Genomic DNA, 27,594 nt, shown 5'->3' on the forward strand with positions numbered 1-27,594 from the left:
GTAGTCTCCAAAGGGGACAGTGATGTTTTGAAGCTAATCTATAAGTGCCTGGAAAGCTTATCTCCTCCATTAAAAAAAAAAATCATTCGAAAAAAGTCTTGCAAAAATGTATTTCGTTTGTCATTTATAAAGATAAATTAGAATGATGTGACAGGGTAAAACCAAGCAACGTTTTTAAGCTAACACACCGATACAATCAAAAAAAAGTGCAAGTCAATCATCAATTTTGTTCACTAATTGGGTCGGCTAGTATTCGGTGGTCCCGTAACACGTACTCGACATCTCAGGTCCTCAGTTTCTTCCCAACCGGTAGCACATTCACAATAATGATACATGCTACCATTTATGATCGGCATGTCACAGTAGGCACCTTCGACACAGAACAAAGGGAATGGCATTGTATCATCGTGGGAGCACGTAAATCCAATCAGAGACACACATGCATCTCGCCGTTCGTCGAATATCTGACGATCCGGCTGTTGGCAATCGCACGTCGATGTTGTGTCGTTACACTTTAAAAATGTGTCAATATTGCAATCCAAAACATGTTGGCATGGTCCACCATACGATTTGCTACAAGTTTGGCGACTGTTCAGTGTGGAGCCGGGAGTACAAGCACATTGTTGATCCACACATTCTAGGTTTTCAGTTTGTAAGCAATCTGAGTTGCTGGTACAATCGTAACCGTATAGGTTTGAGGCTACCAAAATTACCAAAGATGTGAGTAGAACGACTTGAATGACGATCTTCATTTTCTAATGAAAGTCAAAGTCAGAGAAATTTTCTTTGAATTATTAAAATCAATTGATTACCACAAACTTCGAATTCTTCGGATTGTTTAATCGATACTACGCCTTTTTCTTCTTGTCAAGTTCACCGTCGACAACGGAATAAAATAAATGTTGTGGACACACTTTGTATATATCAATCACTCCACTTTTTGATAAGAAGTCCAATCTAAATCTGGTTTTGATTTAGCCATATCAGCGGTATCTTTTAACAACAAAATTAAGAGCTTAACATTTTATCATGATTACTGGTCTAAGAAAGTCTTGTTATCGTTGCTAGGGTTGTACTTATTATTCGATTATTTGAATGGAAAAAGTAGAACGAGGCCCACGAACTTTCTTCGACTATAAATTTAAAGCAATAAACCTAAAAAGTATGACGACTGAGCCAGGGCCTAATATTTGAGAATAAATTCTCAAATTCTCAATATTCTCAAATATTCTCAAATATTCTCAATATTCTCAAATAATCACAAATATTCTCAATATTCTCAAATATTGTCAAAATCTTGAAATGAAAAAAAAAACTGTATTAAATCTTAGTAGATTCAGGTTCGTGCTTCATGAATGCTTTAAAAAAAATCCCGATTTTAATACCCCTGGGCCAGTTCGGAAAATTTAGGGTCGGTATCTATTTCTGATATCGAGGAGAACACGTGAATAACTGATGCTTACACTCTTCTACCGCTGTTTTGCGCGATTAGAAATTGGTCTGTCGATTCATAGTTTATTATTTAGTCAGACCGGAAACCGCCCTACCGCGATTCACCACAGCGTTATCGAGATTAGAAGATAGCGGGCATCAGTTACTCACTAACTGGCCCAGGGGTACAGAGTAAAAGAATCACTTCCCGCTCATCTCTAATCCAGCAGTTAGAAACGATCATCATGCATTTTGGTATTAAAATCGGGATTTTTTTAAAAGCATTCATGAATCACGAACCTGCTTCCACTAAGATTTAATGCATTTATTTTTCATTTGAAGATTATTATTTGAGAATATTTAACGATATTGAGAGTTAGAGAGGATGTGTTCTTCTAAGATTGAAGAAATAAAGGTGATGTGATGTGCGAGAGTTTGAAGTTGATGGATGTCCATCCGGCTTTGTGCGTTTTTAGGAAATCTTTAGGAAGCTGTAGGTTTAACTATTTGTTGCATACTTCTAAGGCATTTTCTATGAATGCTTATTTGAAGGAGGTAGATGAAGTTTTTCTTTCGACGCTTGAGGCGATTGCTAATGTTAGGCTGTTAGATTTTTCTTGGGATCAGGCTACCCTGCCGTTAGCTCAAGGTGGATTAGGTATTCTGAAAGTTGAGGAATTGGCACTTCCTGCTTATCTGTCGTCTGCGTATTCGACGTCTAGTCTGTCTGATGATATTTTGAGTAGGTTTGATATTAAGGTGGTCGATGATAGTGTTTTGGGATTAGTAAGTTCGATTCCTAGTGAATGTGTTCCAGGTAGTGATGATGAGAGGAAGGTGGATGACTGCTTGCGTCATCTACTAAAGAATCTTCAAAGTGGCTGCAAGTTGTCCCGTCGAGTCAGCTAAGATTTCTATTAGATAACAATGCTGCTAGAATTGCTGTTGGTCTACGTTTAGGATCCCAATTATGCGAGAAGTATAGGTGTGTCTGTGCTGAGTTAGTTAAAAAGGACGGTTTGCATGGCTTATCATGCAAGGTTAAGACAGGGATAACGCCGCGACATGATTCTTATGCTTTTTCTGCTGCAGATGTTCCAACATTGTTACAGTCACCAGGAATTTCTAGAGATGACAGTAAAAGACCTGATGGAATGACTCTAATTCCGTGGAGTCATGGTAAATCTCTTTTTTGGGAAGTGACAGTGTGTGATACTTAATCATTATAGAAACAAAAAATTTGTCGCGAAATTAGGATCGTTGATCGCAAAGAATTTCAATTGCTATTCAAAGAGGAAACGCAGCATGTATTCTTGGAACATTGGGAAGGAATAGAGTGGACGATTTTTATTTATTGTAATTTCTGTTTATGAAAAGATCGATTTTTTACTGGCTCTGCAATTTCAGCAGTCTTTTTTTTCGCTTATCTAAAAATAAAAAGAATATTGATAATATTTGAGAATAAATATTAGGCCCTGGAAGATGTTGTACAGAGTGGGTCTCAATACACTACCTTCTGGAACGCCAGCCAAAGCTAAGAAAATTTTAGACTTGTGGTCGTTCATACACACATAAAAGTAACGCTGGGAGAGGAAGAATTGCTCAATTTTAATGAGATACAAAGGGAATTCAAGACATTTTGTGATGAAGACCCCTGTGCCATACACTGTCAAAGGCTTTTTAATTTTTTCCCTAATAAATTCTTAGCGACAATTTCATCGGATCCATGTTGCTCTAAACTTTTTAATGAGAATAAACCGAAGTTCGGATATGACACATTATTTTTTACCTAGTTCGAGAATTAATTCTCAATATTCTCAAAATTCTCAAATATTCTCAAAATTCTCAAAATTCTCAAATATTCCCAATATTTTCAATATTCTCAAATATTCTCAAAAATCTCAATATTCTCAAAAGCTGTTCTCAAATATTAGGCCCTGCGACTGACGATGAACTGAGCACTGCTCAGTGAGCAGTCCTATACAGTTTTTGTCTCTGCGTCGATAGATGATTCCATTATATTCACTTAAAGTGGAATTTAAGGGCAGGGGAAGAGGAGATGTTCTTTTGTTAGTGCAAATTTCAGCTCTAGATGTTGTGTTTGTTTTGATGTCGGATAGTCCTTAAGTATATTTCTAATCCGTTGCTAAAGCGTAACGCAATAAAAACGGCGCTGCTGTACCATAACCCATTTGGCCAGTCCAGGCCTGACCGATAGAATGCACAATTTATAGTGAGCTTACAGTTGCTATTACAGTTACCTTATCGAACTGAGATTTTCCCACTTTTGTTTATCTTAATCATGAAACGATAATTAATAATTGTCAATAATTCGTTGATTTATTGGCCAGTCGCTAGTGAATCAAAATATGTACAGTAAAAATGCACTCAGCACAATGTTAGGACAATAAACTGCTCTAGACAATAAAATCTCTATTATTTTCAATCAAAACAAAACGGTTTAAGCGACGAACGAAATATTATTCTTTCCTCTTTCCGGTGGCGGTGCTACACGGTTACATGTCGTTCATTTTATATATACAACAACAACAACAACAAAATATTCCACTACTTATGGGCTCGTAAATTATCTCAATAAACATAATGTATGTAAATTTAATATGGCCCATTGCGCCCTAATACTGTGACGACCGAACGATTCCATTTACATTATACGATGCTGCATATTATAGCCATTAATGTCATGTTGTTTTGTTTTTATAAAATCCTATAAGCAGCAACATTTTGATTAAATTTAATTTGTAGTATATTGTGGTCGATTGGACGGATAAAGTTCTGTGTTTATGCTGTCTGTAACTGTGACCATTTCTTTTGTTTGTTCTTTTTTTTAAATCAGAATTCGGACGATTTGCATACTGTGCTGTGGCAGTTTGTTAAAAAAAAACACTAAATATTTTTGACTGTTTTTTCATGGTTAGTTGCTGCGCTTATAAAAAGAAACATACGAAATCGCCATACCCACGAGATTTACGAACTATAATGGTTTACCCCTACTAGATACCCTAACAACTAAAACTACACTACAACCCTCATCTTTGAATCTCGCATGCAGATTTGTCTTCATATTTTCTCCCTCAAAATTGTTTAATTTAATGTTGGTTGAAAGTCTGAAGTTAAATTTGTATTTACCTCAAATACTCCCAGCCACTTGCCTCTTGACAGCAACTATCTAAGTATCATTTTACCGAGTTTTTAAATTGCTGCTACATCCAATTATATAGCTCACGTCGGTAATTTTTAAGGTAAAAGAGAACAGTCAATATAACAGTCAATTTTACTTTTGGTTCTCTGAAAATCCTTAGTCAGCGCTCTCTTTTTCGAACTTTGGCATCTCTTTGGTTTCCCAAAAAGATTTTCCCTTACTCAGGGATTCGAATTGTCTCTACAAACGTGATAGCTAGCCTCATAATACCCCTGTACTTCGTACGGGTCTTAAAATACTTTTTCCCGAGTTGTACAAACATCGTTTGAAGATTTAGGTCTACCTTCTATACGTTCAATGCTTTTCAAATGGCACACTTATTGTAAGTATTCCCCCAAACGACATTTCCCTTTTCTTCAAACATTAAATGGCGACTAGAATATTGAAAAGTGTCAAAACGCTTTAGACATTTTCAAAAGTTATTTCACAATAAGAAATATGGTCAAAAGCTTGATGTATCACCAATTTATTTAATCGAGCACTGACAAGCAAACGATTTTTTTTATAGTTGCCATCCTGCTCGCATCCATTATAACGATAAAAGTTTTTCTCAACCATTTTCATCAATTCATCTTTTTCATATTATTTCTTAGAACTGCTGGCTTTTCCTAAACTCAAACGAATATATACACTGGCATATACATGGCATTATTCGACACAGCCATAGGCACCACTGATATATAGTCTCTTTTATAGTCAACTTTACGTTGCTATGGGAACCTTTATTCAACATTTTCAGTTCGAAACTGTTCACTACCTACAAAATAGACTACCCGATCATCAATTATATATTTGTATTCATCTGTTCACTAAATGGTTCTGCTTCCTAGTGTCTTGTTCCTTTCCGGTTTACTTATTTTATGCTATGATGTTTCAGTCTCCAAATATAATGCGTACACATTCTCGATGACCTTGAATCCATTGCTAAAAAGCCAAAAACCTTTTTCAAAGTCATTCTCAAATACTTTTCTTCTTTTACATAATTTCTATTCGATGAATGAAAGCATAATAATGTCAGAGATAAACCATCCATTATTATACGGTTTACGAACGATTGTATTTCGTTTGTTTGTTTTGTGTGTCTGAATTTCTTCATCGTGATGATGTTTTCGTCAGATCATTATAACATCGAAAGTTTTAGAATCATTTTTTTACGGTTACATTGTTTTGCTACTTTCGTCGGTGAAGACACAAATCAAATAGGAAAACATTAATGATGTTCTGTGCACAACCACACATCCATCAAATTTCATCGAACTGAGAGAAATGGGAGAGAATCTTGAGCGGAACAATGACATATACTTGAAATGATGTCCTATTTTCGTATAAAAACAGACAGCATCGTTCGTGTGCTTTCACGCTCGGTTAGTGGAAGTAAAAAACATAAAGCTCGAGCAGTCCATTTTAGAGTAGAATATTTCCGGGTGATGAGCGTTATACAGATTGTTTATGTGAAATGTTTCGGATTTTATTTAGAGGAAAAAATAATAGTCAACGTCTGAAGGAACGCCACAGGCTTTCGTCAATGTACCTATAACATGTAGCGAACTTAGGGACTGAAATTGAACAGTGGAACAATTGTATTGTAAAGAAAACACCGATAGGTGTATAAACGTGGTCAAAGGATTGTTTATGGAGTCTTTGACGATTTGGTTTTTCCATTCAGAAAACGCTTACTTGTATAACAGTTCTATGTAAGTCTAGGTTATTGCTTAGGAGTGTGTTCCCTAGTCAAACAAGTTAAAACAACACAACCAGCCCAACTAAGATGCAGGGCATGGTCCCACCCACTGAAAATAATTGAAGAAAGAAAGAAATCGATAAGACTGCAGTAGAGTTGATAATTTCTGTGTCATTCTTTGTTATACCTCAAAATTGCATTTAGTACTTAAAATCACGTTGCACTTCTATAGATTCCCAATGTTCGATATGTATTGTGTTTAATTTACAAAATTTACAAAATGGAAATGGAATACATTCAATGTACATTGTCGACACTGTGTTAATATTTCAAATATCAATGATATTCTGCAATGATGCGTTGCAGTCTCACTGCCATTATCACATGTAATTATAGGTATGGAGAATGAACCAGTCGAAACATAGCCGCACAAAATGCCCGGGAAGGATTCTGGGAATTCTATTATTCGACATCAATCAGGAAATGTCTCTAATTAAGTTATTTCAAGATTTCAAATATTTCAAATAGTCACCATATTAAGGGTATTATTGCAAACACCTGCGAATTCCTTCCGTCAACTATTGAGGACTTTAACCAAAGCATATCAGAAATGATTAACATACCAGATTTAAATAACTAAGGACTGGAACAGTCTAATGGGACCATGTAGGTCATTATCGATTTATTTTTAATAGTTTGAATATTCACTCAATCCATCATCTAGGAAAACACTCATCTCTAGTTAAACATTCGTCAGTTGGTTAGGTTAATTGCTGTCAAATTAAAATTGTAGTGCAGAGCACCAAAAATCATTTCTCAAGTCATTGTCCATAAGTAAAACTTTCGTTGGCTTTGTTTGAAAACCGTTGTATGCAACTCGGTGATAAATGCTTTCTTAATTACACGTTGTGCATTATCCTGATGTACCTTGATCAATCCCACATCTGGTGCCTAAAAGACAGTGCCGAACTGGCTCAAAAAGCCCATCGGGCGTTGTATGAAGAAATTCTTCAAAGGACCATTCGTTGCCATTTCTTTATACAAGAATCAAAAGGCCATTCGGGAATCGCCCGAACGCCCATAGGGCCAGTCCGGCACTGCGTAAAAGACCATTTATTACTTGGTGGCATAATTAACTGATTGCGGGGATACTGACCCTGACCCTGACCGTCATCAAGCCATCACGGAAAAGATTCATTTGATAAAAACATAAAATTGCTTTCGTACATAAAATGTTGTTCCTAACCTAAACTAGCTTCGACTCAGGTAGGCACAACATATTTCACATCTTTTACACGAAATTTCCATTTAGGCCATGACATGCACGATTGAAGCCTTAATTTTTACAACTTCTTCCTAAAAATTATTTTTTAAGTGATTCATCAGCCATTACAACGGATGTGTTCCCATTTTTTAATTTATCACTCATCCTCACTGAAGTGCCTATATTTCTGTCAACTATGGAACAATATTTTCAATGGATTATGGAATAAACTGATACCTACTGTAGATACACATAGCAACGCAGGCAGAATTCCTCGTCATTCTGAATTTAACAATATAATACATCGTTCACTTAAAACAGCGAATTTTCCATCGATGAGAGAACCACCTGGAATGTTCAGAGATGATAAGAAAAGAGTGGACGGAGTCACATTGATACCATGGTGTAATGGTCAACTGTTGGTCTGGGATGCGACGTGTTCTGACACCTTAGCGCCATCATACCTGCGTCTTAGTTCAAAAAAGGCTGGTTTAGTGGCAAGAAAAGCAGCAGACGTCAAGCTAAACCGTTACAAAGAGCTTTCGGATCAAGGTTATTTCATTTTACCGTTCGCAGTAGAGACGCTCGGTCCTTGGTGTGAGGAAGCTATTCGTTTCGTGGATATCCTAGGCAATTTGATCTTTGAAAGAACTGGTGAAGGAAGGTCTAAAACTTACTTGAAGCAAAGAATAGGTATTGCTTTACAGCGCTCAAATGCAGCTTGTGTTATGGGAACGTTTAGGGAAAATGAATTCGAACGGTTGGACGAGATTTTTTATATACTGCACGGAAAATTCGAGGATTTCGATAAAGGCTGTGGAACTTATAATATAGCTGCAAGACTTATAAAAATATAGCTACTGAACGCATATTCTAAAAATGTTGGTAATTTACGTGCAATATGAGTTACACAACTATATTATGGATCACACAGCTACATTATGCACCGACAACACATGTTATAGCTAGGATTTGCATATTGTGGCTGTGTACTCTATATCATAGCTGTGTAACGCATATTTGACGTATGAAAAATATAGCTGTGGGCTGCATATCAGAAAATGTATGGGACCGTGCATTCAAGTCATCCGTGCTGATGCTCAATTGACATTAATGTTAATGGATAAATAAAATGTTCAAAAACAGCTTAGCTGATTATAATGAGGTTTCATCATCAGGTTAATGGTAACGCCTCTTCAATAGTCAAAATCCGTAGAAACACAGACGAATGAAAATATTAGAAATTTCACTACTTTAGAAACGGATTAAGTAATTAGCCAAGTATTGCTCCTAAAAATCAAAATCGTCATTTCACAGATAATAATTGAATTGGCGATTCTTCACACAGTTTCAATTCACTTTCTTTCAGAACCTAAAGCCATTGTCCAAGTGACAACTGACAACTCACCAAACTAAAAATGCTAAATATAAAAACTACAGACTTGAATTAGGCTGTGTGCCGCATAATATAGCTGTAGAATTTATATTGTGGTAGCAACGCTTCGAAATAAGAACGTGTTAAAGCACAAGCAAAGTTAGCACAGCAGCAGCATAGGTGACGATCGGATTCTCGGGTTAAGCATCAATCGGCGCGGTTAGTACTTAGATGGGTGACCGCAAAATTCATGAAAGTTTAGAAGAAAAAATTTTTATTTCTCGTGATAGATTTGAAATGCGGCTCACAGCTATACTATAAGTTGCACAGCTATTTTAACTACAGTCTTCGCAATATGCATTTCACAGCTATATGCCAAAAAATGGGGGTGCTAAGTCCACTTATAGATCTCACACGCATATTGGGATTTTCCGTGTGTGATTGATTTGTTGATTAATTTGTTAGCCGGTTTCTCTTAGTTAAGTTTCTAGTTAAGCCTTTCTCCTGTTTCTCCTGAATCAGGCCAGTTTCCATGGTTCTGGATAAATAGAATAGGGAAATTTTTGTTAAGTATAGAAGCCACTCCATGGGTGGAATTTGTTTCATAATTTGATACAAATTCAGGATGTTGAACAAAACAATAAAAAAGAGGTTAAAAATAGCAACGCGAGTTTGACTAAATTTTCTTTTGTTTTCGGGCCCTATCCAATTGAAATGTCAAACTTGCGAAAGCTACGCAATTTGGTCGATTGATTCATTTCAATCGTCAAAATTGCGTAGCCTTCGCAAGTTCGAAGTTTCAATACAATTGGAGAAAACAAAAGAATTTTATGGCCAACTCGCGTTGCTATGTGTACCAGCAGTTAATGTACGTTATTCTCAACTCAATACGATACACTTACGCTATTTTACGAGCCACACAATGCAAATTCTCATAAAATCTTCTTTCTCCTATGTATATTACATTACACAGACACATTGCAATTATTATTAACCCTGAAACTAAGAGTGAATTTACCTACAACCATTTCTTTCCATTTGTATTACACAATCTTGCAAAGCTCGCATAAAATCTTCACAACAACAACAACAACAACAAACTCGACTCTGCTTGTGATCAATGAACTTATTGGAATGTGTGCATAATATTCTTTACATTTTTTTTTTTCATTTCAAAGAAACAGAGTGAGAGAGGGCAAAAACTAATCTCTACGGCAATTGTACAACACTAATGATAATAATATTACGTGCAAATAGAACAAAATTAACGGTTCATATTGTTTAGAGTCAGTAACAATGGGAATAAGAATTTATTAACTTAATTCGTCCGAGATTTTCAACGTTCATTTCAGTTCAAGGGTTTCATTCAATTGACTCTTACTATAAATTAAAGTATCTAAGACACCTGAAGTCAATGTCAAAGCCAATCACAATGACTCCACTCACGTTTTATTTCTGAAAACATTACGTTTGATCAGCTTGAATGGTGTATTATGTAGTTGTGTTGTACACGAAATAAATTTGCTTTGTAACAAATGTGTTCCAACTAAATTTGAACGTAATCTTTTTGAATTGAACAAAAAAGATTACCACAGCCACCTTATATACACTTGAGACGGAGAATCAACACAACTCTGAATTTTGAATAAAAGTAAAACATCTGCTTAATGCTGAATGCTCTTGGTGTGTAATTTGCACTCAATCAAAAGTACCTTGATTCTCATATTACACAAATATTTGCAAAGTGCACAGAAAAGATGGAAATTGAAATCATTTGGTGGCGTCGATGGTAAATAGATTTGAGAGCAAATTGAGGTCGTACAATTATATTGAAATGCTGACGTGTGAGAAAGTGCACTTTACATCACGTGTGACTATAAAAATGCACTTACTACCCGCTAACATGTAATAGTCCATTACATTCTCGCTTGGACATTTTTTGTTGAGGCGTGTGGGAATTCAATTTCGAGCCGAAGGCGAAGGCGACAACAAAACATCTTACGTAATTGCTTGTAAGCCATTGGTTTGGCTTGTGTGATAACGCTCACACCTGCCAAAGCCACAAAACGTACAAGCAAGGACGTAATATTTCCTAATTTGTTATGTCTTTGCTCCCTTTACGGAATTACGGAAGTCAAGTCAAGTCAAATCGATTACAGCAGTGCTCATGTAAACGGTGTATAACATAAGTGCGAATCACTGCGATACCCGAGCCGCAGGCGAGGTAAATTTATATTGAATATAAAGCCCGTAATAAGGGGCCCTGTTATGAGCAATCTACATGGCAGTGCATGGCATCTATTTGGTAATGGGAAAAATGGCACTTCTTGTGTGAAAATTACCGATCGAGGCGTATCCGAGGTAAATCGGTAAATTTCACACACGAAGTACCATTTTCACCATTTGTCCCGTTGGTAAGTGATGTACTATTGTGTGTAGGTTTTCTTCTTCTCTCGAAAACTGACTACGGAGCCACCTAATTTGCTGACAAATACACTTTTGTTGTTGCACATCGTTAAAAAATCGATGTGTGTATGCACAATCAAGTACTTGTTACGGTAAGTCAATTGTGATGGGTATTTCTGTTACTAAGTAAAAACACTTGTATCATTTCAACTGATCACACGAATGACTAATTGAGCTAACTTGTGATGAAACAGTCGTCAATACAAAGCAAAAAATTACAACCAAAAGCGTAAATGCAGCAGATTTTCGTACCGCTAATTTTCGTATTGATTGCATCGAATTGTGATGCAGTGAAATGCGACCATTTTATTCAAAATTGTAATAATTTCGCTTACAGCATTAACGCCTAGCTATAGTTAATAAAAAAGAGATTCAACCATCGAAACATCGGTGTTAATGAACCGTAACAGGCGAGTGAACATAATTTATATTAAATGAAATGAACATATATATAGTTTTACCATATCGGTAGCTGCAACAATATCACCAACATCCGGCGAAGCAAACACAAACTCATGAAGGAGTTTCATCACACCGGTGTGTGTTCGCTATCAAAAAAATATAATTTTAATTTTCCTTTTTTTATTTCTTTCTTTCAACTTGATTTTGAAAGCAGTTTCGACAAAGTCCTATTTATAGCATCACAAATGAATGAATAAATAAACTGTCACCACATCTATCTCTGCTGTCCCCGTTTACAGTTTTATATATCCTTTTTTTGTGGATGGCTCTCTTTTCGTATATTATTTCGTCAATGTTGGATACAACTTCAACTAGGTACACATTTTTTTATCTTTTCAGCATTATCTTGACGCTGTTGGTAACACAATTTAAAACGAAAAATAAATTTGTAAGAAAAAAAAGAAGAAAACTTCACAAATCACTTAACAACAGCAGCACCATAATACACCAGCAAAATATGAAGTCTTTCTCTCTCGTATTTATTTTTATTATCCACTCCGGTCGGGACACACTACACACCAAACTGGCAGGAAATTTATTCAGTCAAATTTACTCCAAAAGGTTTGTCCCTGGGTGATCACATTAAACTCATATCCGGAATATATATTGTTTTCGGTTGACGGATTCGAAGCGATTTCAACGAATTGGCTGGGTGTTAAATCAATGGATAGATGGAACTTATCGTAAATTTAACAAGCGACTGAAATATTCTCAACAATCTCTAGACATATTCACCGACAACAGCATAATATACACGAGAGAAGAACAACAACAGCAACAACAACAAAATGCTGTAACCAGAATATTGTCTTGCTCAGCTAAACAACAAATTGTTAAGGTAACAACACTGAAGAACTCTTCGTTTTTATTAAAATAATTCTTTTTTTTCGTCTTTTTTTCGTTATTTATTTCATTATTTGTTTGTTGCAAGAATAGAATTTCTATACAAAAATTCTGTGGTGTGTTGTTTTGTGTACATACTAAAGTAGATTTTATGGAAATGAACTCCACGGCCTGATGATGATGATCATCACACTAAAGGCACACAACACACATATATAATGTACATATACGTACACGAATGGTCGTAAACGTATTATCGAGTTTATAATATGCAAACCACGTCGTTAAGTTGAACAACACACCGAACTAAAAAAAAAATTAAAATAAAAAAATCCAAACGTAGCAGGAGAGCTGCGATTACATTACACCACATACCATTATATATGGAGGTTGATTGCTCTCTGTTATTCTTCTGGTTTGTTTTTAAAATTGAAATTTAGTATTATATACGAAAGGCTCGGTTGTGCGCTGTGTGTACACTGTTCAAATGAAGTAAATTGAAGCAAGTTGAGTGTGTAAAACATAAAATATCATCGCCAGAAAGCAATCTACCTTGGCTATATTACTTTCGTTACTTTATGAACATTTTGTGAAACGAAGTCGATATCAAAACGGAGCGCGATACTTTTGCTCTTGTATAGCAAAACAGTGTACTGTTGATTGAATGATAGGACAGGAACGAAAAGCAACAAGCTAAAAATCCAATAATAGTAGAAAACTCACACATTTATTCGCCAGAACCAATTGATGTTAGGCATTTCGGTTATAGTCTTGACTTGAAATCATATGATGGGTAATTTGTTTAGAAAAAATAATGCCGAACATACAGCACATACACATGGGAAAGAATTGTATGTAATTGTGTGCACCCGTCGCTCTTTTTGTTTGTGATGGAAGTTTAGGGCTGGGAAATTTAATTAAGTTTGATGAAGGTATGGCAAAATTACGTATGGTGTATGTAAGACTGATACGTCAATATTTTTGCTGGAAAATTGTGAATTTTCTTTGCGATTAATTTAGTGATATTTTGATACAAATCAACCATTTTTACTTGAAGCTGACACTAAAACCTTAAGCCCTTTTACAGTTGTAATTGTCACTTGTCAAGGCACCTTACAAAATCATATCGACTTTATAAAGAGTCCTGATTGTTAAAGATTCTTTTTTTTTCGACATTATTAATGTACCGGTGTGTGGTATTAACAATAAGACAGAGAAACGAAACGAAACCAGTTTTTAAGTTCAACATCCTTTTCATTGCATATGCGCAATGGCTTTTATTATACCTCAACATGTTATATTCCCTTACGATCATTACTCAGTATATATTTGTAACCAGAAGACATAGAAAACTATAAAGTTAGCGGTTATGTAAACAATTTGAATAGATGACGATACGATGTATATATAACAAATGTAAGTTGAAAAGAAATCCAAGTTCAGATGTGGAATAATTTCGTTAAATTGCGCGCTTATTTGGATAAAGACGTAACATTCTTAACGTTTTCGAATGTAATTTGCAATGTATGTGGAAGGAATGTTGGAATATCCGAATTTCATCGGGAAAATTTGGGAATTTCAGCAGATTGTAAGTAGTCGAGAAATTTAAGTTCGGCAAAAAAAAACCGCATGAAAGGGAATATGCAATTAAGTACGGCTTTCTCGACCGTCTCGACGCAGAATGTTATTCTAATTAAAAGTTTGCTCTACCAAGCTTTTTTATAAAAGTTATGTTTTCATTAGCACAGTAGGTACGTAAATACTGTACGTACATCCTAGCGGGCGGCAAGTACATACATACGTAAAGTGTACTTTACCGTTACATGAGGTAACAATTTTGCGATAAAAGAAAAGAGGGATTCTTTTGAAAAACAGCCTTTCGAAATCGGACACATTTTCTATTGGAATTTTTTATATATACCTAGAAAGGACTTCGACTTCGACCCTAGAAGCCAAAACCACTTTCAAAAAAATAATCGAAGCTTGTGTGGCTGGTGAAAGGTGAGCAAAAACCGAAAAATTGCAATTTTCTTACAAAAATTTCTCCAGTTACACGAGCCGTACAGGGTCGTGTGGGGTGTCATTAATCACATGTACTTTTGAGCCGAATAGGGACTTATTGGTTTTGAAAAATCATCCACACTGAAATATGTGCAGTTGAAGTTTTCAACCGAAGACTTACACTGTTCTTACAGAAATTTCTCGAGGTACACAAAACGTACGTACATGGTCGTGTGGGGTATCATTTGAAAGGTAAATTTGTGTGCTTTTGGGCCAAATAGCCTACCGAAATCGGTCGCATTTTCTATTGGAGTTTTATGGTAATTTTATGTGCTTTTAGGCCAAATAGGGACTTATGTGGTTTGGATACATATGCGATGAAATAGAAGTTGAAATGTTTAAGTGCCCATATTTGATCGCATCCAGACCCCATAAGTCCGTTTTGGCCTAAAAGCACATAAAATTCCAATAGAAAATGCGTCCGATTTCGGTAGGCTGTTTTTCAAAAGAATCCCTCAAACTCAAACGCGTGTTTTTGAGCAACAAGCTTCGGTAACTGTCTTTTCGACAAGTTTAGAGTTTGTTTATCAGAGCCGATGGCGAGGTACACAACTACACCGGTCGAAAAACCGTTAACAAAACAAGTTGCTCAAAAACACCTTTACTTTTTCGCAAAATTGTTCTTGGTTAACCTATCTCACGCGAAACTTGATTTCTATATAAGAAAATCAATACGATTAACCGAAAATACTTCATATGTAATGGATAGTTTTCGCCAGAGGCAAATTGATCAACTTTCGCATGAATTTCACTCTCTGCACCTCACTTAAGGAAGGCTCAACTATGATTACAAACAGACAATTTTGATTACCTGCCAACGCATTTATTTTGAAAAGTGATATCAACAGCTTACAGCAACAAAAATCCTTTCAATAATATCAACGTGACAAAGCTATTTAACCCTAATTGGAATCACAGAATCGATCAAAGCTCTCCTTTATACAATTAATTGAAAAAAAAGAGACGAATGTACATTTGTAATGAAAGCTTGTTTCCAGTTTTCATTTCCTTTGATACAAATAAAAAATGTTTTGATTTCCGAGAATATCCGATTTTAAATGGTATCACAGCTATTAAATCAATAGCTAATGTCTGTAAACTTTAAATATTATTTGACACACTTAGTTGTGAGTTGTGATATCATTTATGTTCAATCAAATATGGGGTGGAATACTTAACGTGGTCGTACAGAAAACTATAATCGTTTCAAGTTGCGATGGAGTTTTATTATAGAATTAAAATCAAATAAATTCTTAAAATCGATAGCCAATTTGCAACACCGAATGTTTTTTGCACTGTTGGAATTTTCAGGAATTCTAAATCGAGTTATTCTATTTTATTCACACAGAGAGTCAAGTCAACATTGTAAAAACATTGGCTTCACTAGAAATAGTGTTTACGCAAACAATTCCTATTCAGCCCGAACATTCAATCAAAATGATGTGGGAGAAGCAAGGACATTTGTTGAATGAAATTTTAATATAACTTATAAAGTGTCACTATGGCTACAATTACTCCAACAGTTATATCTGTCTTTGTCGTCATTGTATGAAAGGTTTTTCATTTTCATTATATTGGCTTTTTCAGCTGTACGTACATACCTACAGCGAGACAATAAATATTAACGAAATTTTGATCATAATTATAAAATCAAACTTCCGAGAGTCTGGCCTTCGTCGTTCAGTTCATTTATACGGAATCTCCGGCTACAGCTAAATTAGAAAGCTAACAATAACAATGCACGACTTTCCAAACTGAATTAAATTATTATATAACACAAAAGGGAAAAACGTGCAGCAACTAAAACAATTAATTAATTTAGAAGGGAATGGCGTAATCAAACATAAGTTGACCATTAAAATAAGCATCCCTTTTGCAGTGGTTGTTATGTAAGTCTTAATAAATTTCATTTGACATTCATCGGTTCGTCAGTATAAGAGTCGAACTTTTCTAATGCCATTTGAAAATGATGGTTTTGTTCAAGACCTATGTATGAAATAAATCAAATTAGAACGTTTTCACGTTAATAAGTATTAAGTGGGATGGTTTGTTCCATCTCCAGAGGATTTTTCTCAATAAGTTCGACTACATGCAAACGATGTTTGTACAATAGGGTATGTGTCGATTTTGATGCTTTTATTTTAGTCGGACCGGTTGAAATGTTGCATTGCTGTGGTTGTCGTTGTTGCAACGAGCAACGCAAGCCAAATAATTATCTGAATTCCTTGCAGTGCTACGGTTTCAGAAGTGTCAATTTTCAGATTAATAGATGTTCTGAGGGCGTCAAAAGCGGATGTCGACGCATGTAGCATGTATTTAACATGCCAGCCGGCAAAAATCAGAAGTTCTTGACTGTACCTTTCGATCAACACCTCATTTATAAAAATTGGATTGGAAATGATGGGCGCAGTAGGCATCAATGTCGATAAATTTTCCGCATTTGTTTTCTAGATTTTAAGATTGTATTTTTTGACGGAATTGGAGCTTACCGTTGAGCCATACTTTCCGAGAGAAAAAAAATCTCAAAAAGAATCAATAATTCGGGAGATATTCGTCCTATGAGTTTTTCACATAAATGGCTTTCTGGCCGGAAAATCCGTTTTCCGGGAAAAATTTTGTGTCCAACAAAATGAGATAATTTTTTTGTTTTGTTTAAACCTCAAGGCAAGCGGAATGACTCAAGTATACTCGTACAAATATGACATGATTGCATTTACTACATACATTTTGATGCTATGGATTAACTTGGTATCCCATCTCTCATTGCGAAGGAATAAGTTATTGGATGAAATTATTATTTACACAAAATACAAACAAGCTAGTGCAGTGTTCCTAGAACAATTTGTTCGTTTTGACGGCAATGGTGTAACCAATTAAAACCAGCATCGGCACCGGTACTGTGGACGTCATATAAGATTTCATAAAATTCCTTTGACATTCGTCAGTATAGCAGTCGAACTTTTCCAATAATCACTGGAAAATGTTAGTTTTGTTCAGAATTTGTGGTAAATAAATCAAAGTAGAACGTTTTCACGTTAACATTAAGTTGGATTATTTGTTCCGTCCCCGGAGGATTTTACTCAATAAGTTCGACTTCACGCAAAACGGAAGTGTTCAATGACGACTTACTCGTAGCAGGATTTCATTTACTTAGAAATACATTCTGTGATGTTATGAATTTCATACGAATTTTATTGCGAAGGTAGATAAATAAGCTGGTGGATGAAAATTTATTTAGACAAAATACAAACAAGCTGGTGTATGGGAATGAAATCAGTTGATATTAAATTTCTCTGGATACGGAAACATAAAATTGAACTCATTCATGGGTAAACCACATTTCCTTACGGTGAAAAAATTCAATTTGTTTCAAATCAAATATAAAAACGGAATTTCGAAACATTTTCCTATAAATAAGGCCTTAGCGACAGTTGACTGTAAAAGGAAACACATCAGTGGTTGAGAGTGGATATGTTTTGAAAGTGACTGCGCTGACCTACATTTATATCAGCGCCTATGTATCAACCCCATTGTCATTGTGGATTCGACAATGACGACAGAAATAATTAATGAGCTATCACAGAGGAAGCTATCATGGGCGTAAGCAAGATTATATTTCTGAACTCCACATATGAAAGTCAGCGTTAGAAAGCTATCAATGAACTGTTAAAATTATCCTGTCATTTCATGGTAGAAACTTTCTCATGGTAGAAAATTCGATCAAGTAAAGTAGTAGATTTGTAGATTAAATAAATATTGTAACGATATGCTTGCCGTCTGAGAAAGGTTAACCAAAAAAGTATTAACGAAAACACTTAACTCTATTTCAAATCGGGTGGTTAAACCTGTCTCGTCTTATTAATATTGTTATCTCAGTAGATTGTAACACAACGAACAAAACATCGAAGTAAGACCACTTCTAAGATATCAAAGTGAGTACTCAATACAACGAGCTAAGTTTCGGGTTGCACCTGTCATTTGCATACACTATAGTATGTTCTTGTAATCATTTGCCAATTTGTATTGAAAGTTATTGGCACGATAAAATGATGTTCCATATAATTGCAATCACACTCGGATAGTCACCTCACCCGGTCAATGATATTTAACCCAGATCGACGAGGATTTTAATTTCCTTTTTCAATTGTCTGGCGAGAGAAAGTATATTTCGAGCTATAAATATCTAGCACATAATGATTATACATTTGATTTGATAGTCTTTCATATATGTCAATTAAATTATGTACAACAACTGGTAGACAAACGACCTACAAAAATTTTTTGTTTAAAAAAGTTTGATTGGAGAAAATAAACAGAAAATCGTTGTAATATGAATGAATAATGTGATTGAAATTTGAAACATCCAGTTTTCCTACGGAATTATGTTAACTGGAAATCTTGCGCAATATTGATTTACGATGAGAATTTTTCATTATTTTCAAAAACACTAAGAACGACAGAATTTGTCTGCAAATAATGTTCCCTTTATATTTACATTTAAGCGTTAAGCTAACACTGTTATCTGAAGGAGACGGTAATGTTATCGACACAAAATTCAATCAACATCACTTGGAGACAACATCTTGGAAATATTCACAGAAGAATTTTTGTCTCGTCGCTTGATAACACGATAAGTTGAGTAATCCACAACGGATTACCAAAAACGTTTTTTTATTCGACGAGGAATTCAATTCCTGAGGCTAACTTCGAAGATGGGCTTTCACGGACGGGTGATCTTAGAGAGTTTTTGTCTAGGAATAAAATTCGTGAGGTAGGATCTCAAGATCTGAAAAACAGAATACCTGTCTGGTCTCTTTATCGTACGAAAACTTCAGATTTCCAAAAACATTTTTATTCGATGAAGACTGAAATACCTTGGGTTAAGTTCATCAATGGAATATACTGGAGTAATAAACTAGGATTTACTCAGAAAAGCATTTGATATCTTGGTGTCAATGATAGAATAAACGAAATGTATTGGATAGATCAGCGTAGTTACAGAAGTGTGGCAAACAATATTCATGCGAGCCTGTGAGCTAGTAAAAGACGTGAATATTGTTGGCTATAGTGGTTAACGTTAAATGTGGCACATAAACATCTGAAATGACTTCATTTTTGCTCGTCTCGTTGGTTGAGTTGGATAGGCGCTGAATTTATAAACCAGAGGTTGCTAGTTTAAGCCCAGCTGTGGACATTATGAGCAGAAATGCTTTCATTTCAGATTTTGATGTCTAGTATGTTTCACTAAATAAAAATTTAAGTTTGTCGGTTTTACCAGAGTTCGCAGGAACTCATAATTCTCGTATAGAATAGACGAGTGCAAACTTTGCAACCAGAGCGAAGAGAGGGCCTTAATTTACACGACTTTCATTTTTAATCAAATGGGTAAGCGAAAAACACGCTATCTTTCCAGCGCGTCTTTGTCTATTCTGAAAATGGTTTTGAATAAAATAAAAGGAATGGACAATTTATGACGACTCACGACACAGAGCTGCTTTGAGCAAGACCACTTTATGATATTTTGGTTATAGTTACTAAAATATATTGAGTCAGTTCAGGGACCTCAATCACCCAAAAGGTGGTGCTCTACATACGAGTTTTTATTTAATTTTCATTTTCTTCCCGAGTTAAACACAATATTTTTCGCACAGAAACAGACCATAGTTCCATATACGGAGTCAAAATAGCTGCTTCACTCGTCCATCCTAACTGCATTGTGAAAAATCGGTCTACAAATTGAGTTCATTGATGGTGAGTCAAGAAAAAGTTTCCCTTTGTGCCAATATAAATTACTAGTAGGTTAAACAAAAATGTTTTAACGAACAAATTTGACATCAATTTCATCGGAAACAAAAACAATGTTAACAGGCCCAAATGAGTTTATGAAAAACTTGTACGCAACGAAAATGAAATTTGTTACACCCAATTATTTTGATGTAAAATCGAAACCGAAAATGTATACATATACTAGCAGAGCATAATGCAGACGAAAAAATGTATATTCACGACCATGTATATAGAGGGAAATGCTGCATATATATAAAAGTTGGGTGTTGTCATGTTTTCTCATTGTCAATGTAACGTCAAGGTTACATCCATGACACAAAGAAGAGTGAAAATTGATTGATATATTAATTTTCGTAATTATTCGGTGAGTTTTTTCAATGAAATGCTTGCATGTATGTATTTGATGATTACCGAATTGTATAGCCGCTAATTTATATCATAATCAGTACTTGAGCAACTATTGTTTTATTTAATCGTAACGCAATAAGGATAAAGGCAGACAAAACGGATTCGTTCATTAAACTTCCTAGTTAGACACTAGTTGTGTTACTTGCACTATTCATCAATGGTTTGTCATCATTCTACGTCATATTTGTTACTATCAGTGACTACGACAGAAAGATACGTTACTTTTTGTCGTAAAACTGCTGGTTAGTCGATACAAATTTACAAGTTTTTGATTTTTTAAATTTTATTTGGAGGTAACCCTCGACTCCTTTACTACTTTCCATGGTGTCTACAGTTCCATCGTGCGCATTATTCTGCAATGTGGTAATATTTGAAGAATAGCAAAAAAAATATTAGCTTTTTCGAGGCGTTGCCTCGGCCTTACAACGCAAAATTTTGTCTCAGACACAAGTTACGAACACGATTTAGAGGGATTCTTTTGAAAAGCCGCCTACCAAAATCGGACCCATTTCGCCTGGGATTGATATATACATGGTTTTAAAGGTCTTTGCCAGTAGACCTCAAAACAGGCCTCACACGGTCTCTAGCCACACCTGGTTGCTGGTTGAACATCTCCGAAGTTGGTAAAATGGTGATTTTTATCCGAATTTTTTGGCCGTTATAAACGATCGTCCCGGGCGAGAGTGGGCTCGTTGGAAAGCTGAGTTCAAGTAGTTTCGGGTCATGCCTAGTTTAATTTAATTCATTGATATATGTTTGCAGAAATCTGCAAGAAAAATTTTCAAAATCTGTGTGAACTTTAGACAGGTCTGGGCTGGTACTGATGACGCTTAATGGGAACCTAACATGCTAGTCGTAACATACATTGTCTAAGCTTTCCATTGATACCCCATTTGCAGTGCTTTTAAAAAACAACCTACCGAAATTGGACGCATTTTCCAGTGGACTTTTAAAACTACCTTTCAAATGATACCCTACACTACACGCATTTTGTGTACCTTGAGAAATTTCTGTAAGAACAGTGTAAGTCTTCGGTTGAAAACTCAACCTGCACTTATTTCCCTGTGGATGAATTATAAAACCAATAAGTCCTTATTCGGCTCAATGGGGGATTGAAGTTTTGACCAATTCGACGCATAACGTTATTCTAAGCAAAAAATTGTTCTACGGTATGCCTCAAAAATGCACAGATTTTTTTATAAAATTAATTTTGTTTACAAAGTGCTACCCAAATACGACCCAATTTTGTCAGCCGCTTAAAATGTGCCGGAGGCCGTTTCAAGTCTCGATGAAAAAAAGTATGTGTAAGGTGTTCTGCAGCAAGAACTACATGGGTATCGACAATTCTGACCAAAAGAATTCTAAAAACAGTGTAAAATCAAAAGTATAGGGCCGCCAATTCGTCATTTTCTTACGGACGGCTGTAACGTTTCTAAGTTTAGACGAACTTATAAAAAGATCAGTGCATTTTAGAGAGGTTCCGTTGAACAATTTTTTGTATAGAGTAATGGTTTACGTCTATTAAAAATAACTTGTCAAAACTTCAGTCCCCCATAGTACTTGTGATTACCTTTCTAATGACACCTCACACGACCCTGTACGGCTCGTGTAGCCGGAGAAATTTTTGTAAGAAAAGTGCAAGTTTTTGAAGCCACACAAGCTTCGAAGAATTTTTTTGAAAGTGGTTTTAGTTTCTAGGGTCGAAGTCCTTTCTAGGTACACATACAAAATTCCACTAGAAAATGCGTCCGATTTCGGTAGGCTGTTTTTCAAAAGAATCCATCCAAACATTTCAAAATTTAGAAATTGCGACAATAATTTGAAAGAAAACAGACGTAATAATTAATATAACGACCCATTCACAGCCTTGTTACCTTCCCCACGAGTTTATCATTAAACAAGTGGTAGAAAAATGGTTTACATCACCAGATGCGAAAAAACAATTAAGGCACTCAGTGTGATAAGCGCATTGTTTTGACAAAAGATTCGTTAAGTTGAACTAACAGAAACCATGCCATCTCTCGAACACAATTTTATGGTTGGTAGAGATCGATTGATTGAATGATAGAGGAAAATCCCACGTAAGAACTGTCCATGAAAGAAAAGTTTGTTTTTTCTTCAACAGAGAAAGCAAAAGTTTTTCGCCAATAAAGTTGGACAACAAGGTGAATAAAAATTGGACACGTGAAATGCGTGTAATGGTCAGTTCTAAAAATAACAGACGGACTATTGAAATCGAGATGGAAATAGATATACGTAAATGAGTGAAATTATTCTTGTACAAATGAATACAACGGTTGTTACAACCCCTTCATAAAGAAGTGAAGAATGGAAAGAAAATCAATTTAGATATAAAGAGAAAATGATATCAACTAAACGTGACACACGGGAAACTTTCGAATATCATACCGACTTAATCCATCCATATTTATTCTTATCCATTTACATAATGGAAAATGTTTACTATACTTCGGTTGGTGTGTATCGATTCATCAATAATTTGCATATCAACAGCGAAAAGAATTTTTATTTTTTTTTTTGGTAGTTAAGGATGAAATATACTAATGGATTACGGTTCCTACGTAGCTGTAAATCTTCATTTTAAGGAGAAGTTCAAATATTATGTCCCATTCGGTATACTGTGGAAAGTGTGATACGACTATTGGCCATCTGGCGAAGACTTCATATTATAGACCGAGAGCCTACGTGTATTTCAGTCCTTTACAGGACCACAGTTTGAAATCTATTCCAATACGATACGAATAATATTTGTTCAACGTCTTTCGTTTTTAAGAAAGGCTCTAACGAGGATGGCCCTTGTGTATATGTCAGCTGTAACAAATCGTAGAAAAAATCAATTCGGTCAAAGGTAAAAGGAGTTCAACGAAAAGCATGCCTGACAAGTCAATTTTTATAATTTTCGACTGGTTATGCATGGAAGGTCCTTCCATTTAAGCTTGGTTTTTCAATTTCCATTCTTTATTTAGCTCCAATACCTTCATTATCACACCATTAACACAGAGGGCTATCCTGCTAGAGGGAACAATTTTTTTTTTCGTGTCGGTTAATGTAACAATTTGGCATAGGTTTCAAACAGTAACCTTATGATAGACTGACAGGCATATGGACTCTCGGTCAACAAACGAAAAGCAAAAACTTTTAAAAACTCCCCCAGTTAAAGACACTTTTATAGCACATAACATAGTAACTAGAAAAATTATTTATTGAATAGTGCAACCCCTCGCGAAGAGAAACTTGTGCAGTAAAAAAATTGATGTGAAAAAGTTGAAACTAAAACTTCAAGCACCAATGTATTCCCGTTAAATGTCGATTTGAATGTTGTACATCCTGACTCGCTCTACGTATACAGGTAACATGAACGATAATAAATTTATAAAACTTCGAGGTAAGGGCATCATAAGACACCTGATATTATTTATGAAATTGCAAACAGAATTTTCAAACATTCGTTACCACTAAAGGTCGTCACTGCACACAGAATAATAAACAATGTGTGCTAGTGAAGAAGTATATTAAGTAAAAATTGGTGCAACACTTACCGCTGCATTTGGGGTGGTTGTATACTGGCGCTGTTGCATCACGCCTGAATGTGGCTGTCCACTAAAATACACTAATTGTTCATTTGCCTTAACACCATTCACATTAACACTTGGATGAACGTGATCGAAACCACTTTGGATCATTTGCACTGGCTGATTTAAAGTGGGATTTAAAATCGTATGATTTAAATGATTTTGTAGATGCAACGGATGCTGGTTGTGACCGAGCATCTGATGCTGAGGCTTGCCATTATTGGGTTGCATGGAAACACCACCGGCACTTGGTGCATTATATTTCCACTTGTCTTGGTTCTGTAACAAAAAAATAAAATTTAAATAAAATTCTCACTGCAGTCAATCAACACAATGTTTATGTCGTTTCTCCCAGTAAAGTTTAATGCAGAAGCAAGTGCACTGAATCCTATCGAACGAATGAAGGAATTTCAATATTTAACATTGACTTCTGGTAATGCAACTGTAATATAGGTAATGATTCATTGATGCAAACGATTTGATGTTTCATCTTTATTACTGTTGAACAGTTATATTGGGAACATACACGCACGTGCAGAAAAGCTTACATCTTGTTGAATTCTGTGCAGGAACTAGTACACCTCTAATTTAATACTGAAAAATGTTTAAGCAGTTTCAACCAATAGCCAAATCGTTTGCGACAAATTTCTATTTTCCCATGTAAACGAAACATTTATTCTCATAAAATCCTCTCCTAAATCGAAATGTCGAACTACATGCATTTCATAGATGTTGGTTCTATAAAAGATTTCTTTTGAGAACTCATAATCATGACCATGTCATCACCAGTCATTGGATAAATATGTTGACGATCAGTTCGAATATGTTTGGAAAATAGTGATAGATTCGACATATCATTTAACTTATAAGGTTGGAAGTTCCGGCTATGAGATTGTAGACTTGGAGCAATGAGCACAAACGATCCACCAAGCAATGTTGGATTCAGTTCAAGAAAAGACGTAGAGACGATGGGTTCATCCTATTTTCTTGAATTTTCTTTCAAAATTCTCAGAAAGCCTTTTCAACAAAATTGGAGAAATTTCAAGAACATATTTTTTCCATAAGCCCTGATTCATGGGGCAGCCTAGATATTAAAATTTTTCGGCGAATGAAGAAAAATGATCTGTCTAAAGACTAAAGAGCGGTGTTCGAAATAGTTCCTAAAGCAAACAGTGAGCATGGAAATCTATCGAAAACCGTTGTAGTCATGGGTACGTTCAGGGTTTGTGAGAGAATGATGCAGATATCTCCTTCACTTACTTCGAACCTGTTTGTTTTTTTGAACGAATGCTGACGTGAATAATATTCGAATCGAGTCTCAGGCAGGTGAATGAATAATGTACGGCAAGCAATCGAATGTACCAACCAACATTATATAATTTATTTTGCCAATCTCTAGTTCTCAACTGTGGCATGAAAATGACATTTCTGTCACTGTTACACGCACACGCGTGGTAAAGCCATTTTAAGATAAATTAACAGTTTTGATTGACTGTGAGGATCAGCTGGAAAAACAGCTGAAGCAAATTCGTGCTGAAGTTTCACTGCCTCTAACTGTAGTGCTGACACAACGTTGCTCATTGTAGAAGATCAAAAGTGGTGTGAAAATGAATTGAAGTCAGATGAAGAATGCAATTGAAAAATAAAATTTTCGTGCCTGACAAATCGTGGCTTCATGATGGGCTCTCAGTCTAAAGGGAAAATTTTATTCTGAAATATATGTCGGATGTACAGAATTTCAATTAAATTATGATTAAAGCATTTGAAAACTTTGCAAACTTAAACGATCAAGGTTGAAGGTTTTGATTTACGCTGACAAGTAAGCCATAAACTATCTCAACACTCCATTTCATCTTTTTATCGTCAAGTTCATATCTTAAAGGAAGATTCAATCTGTTAATTTTGCCCACCAGAACCAACATTTTTATGACAAAAGCTTCCATGACAATTAGAAAAGTCTTCAGTTTTCTGGCTGACAAAGAATGTGGTTTGCTTTTGAGGGATTCTTTTGAAAAACAGCCTACCGAAATCGGGCGTGTTTTCTAGTGGAACTTTTTATAGGTACCTAGAAAAAACTTCGACACTAGAAGCCAAAACCACTCTCAAAAAAATTCTTCGAAGCTTTTATGTTTGGTGAAAGGTGATTGAAAGCCGAATATTTGCACTTTTCTTACCAAAATTTCTCCGGATAGACGAGCCGTACAGGGTCGTGTGGGGTGTCATTAGGAAGGTAATCACATGTACTATTGAGCCGAATAGAGACTCATTGGTTTTAAAATTAATCCACACTGAAATATGTGCAGTTGAAGTTTTCAACAAAAAACTTGCACTTTCCTTACCAATACTTCTGCAGTTACACGAGCCGTACATGGTGGTGTGGGGTATCATTTCAAAGGTAATTTTATGTGCTTTTAAGCCAAATAGGGTCTTATGGGGTTTGTATGCATATGCGGTGAAATATGGACACTTAAACATTTCAACTTCTCATATTTCATCGTAGATGCTTTCCCCATAACCCCCATAAGACCCTATTTGGCCCAAAAGCACATAAAATTACCTTTCAAATGATACCCCACACCACCATGTACGGCTCGTGTAACTGGAGAAATATTGCTAAGAAAAGTGAAAGTTTTCGGTTAAAAAATTTAACTGCACATATTTCAGTGTCGATGAATTTTAAACCCAATAAGTCTCTATTCGGCTCAATAGTACATGTGATTACCTTTCTAATGACACCCCACACGACCCTGTACGGCTCGTGTTTCCGGAGAAATTTTCGGCTTTCGATCACCTTTCACCAGCCATAAAAGCTTCGAAGATTTTTTTTGAGAGTGGTTTTGGCTTCTAGGGTCGAAGTCCTTTCTAGGCACATATAAAAAAGTCGACTGGAAAATGCGTCCGATTTCGGTAGGCTGTTTTTCAAAAGAATCCCTCTTTACGAAGGTGTTCATCTAAGTTTTCCAAATTGTTCGTCTTAGGTTCATGGACCGAACCAAGTGA

General features: G+C 35.6%; 2 protein-coding genes and 1 long non-coding RNA gene across 10 annotated transcripts in view; all 3 read right to left on the bottom strand.

The window, feature by feature from the left end:
* The window catches only part of LOC119074725, a 184,206-nt gene that overhangs the window by 127,810 nt on the left and 28,802 nt on the right, over positions 1-27,594 (bottom strand). The window lies entirely within an intron of this gene.
* Positions 1-27,594, bottom strand: part of LOC119074562 (maternal protein pumilio) — a 155,263-nt gene that overhangs the window by 125,552 nt on the left and 2,117 nt on the right. For 6 of the 8 annotated variants that reach the window (XM_037180774.1, XM_037180772.1, XM_037180773.1 and 3 more), the window contains one exon: positions 24,562-24,873. In XM_037180774.1, the coding sequence (XP_037036669.1) occupies positions 24,562-24,873 (312 nt within the window). Of the gene's footprint in view, positions 1-11,901; positions 12,062-24,561; positions 24,874-27,594 lie in introns of those variants that run through there. The other 2 variants (XM_037180780.1, XM_037180778.1) reach the window with 2 other exon arrangements.
* Positions 89-914, bottom strand: LOC119074690 (cell death abnormality protein 1-like). The gene is made up of 2 exons (XM_037180974.1): positions 813-914; positions 89-755 (listed from the first exon to the last, which is right to left on the bottom strand). Exon 2 carries the CDS (start codon positions 750-752, stop codon positions 234-236), a length of 519 nt encoding a protein of 172 aa, XP_037036869.1. The 5' UTR covers positions 753-755; positions 813-914; the 3' UTR covers positions 89-233.

This window comes from Bradysia coprophila, unplaced genomic scaffold (assembly GCF_014529535.1).
Source record: "Bradysia coprophila strain Holo2 unplaced genomic scaffold, BU_Bcop_v1 contig_151, whole genome shotgun sequence".
In the NCBI taxonomy this organism is placed as follows: domain Eukaryota; kingdom Metazoa; phylum Arthropoda; class Insecta; order Diptera; family Sciaridae; genus Bradysia; species Bradysia coprophila.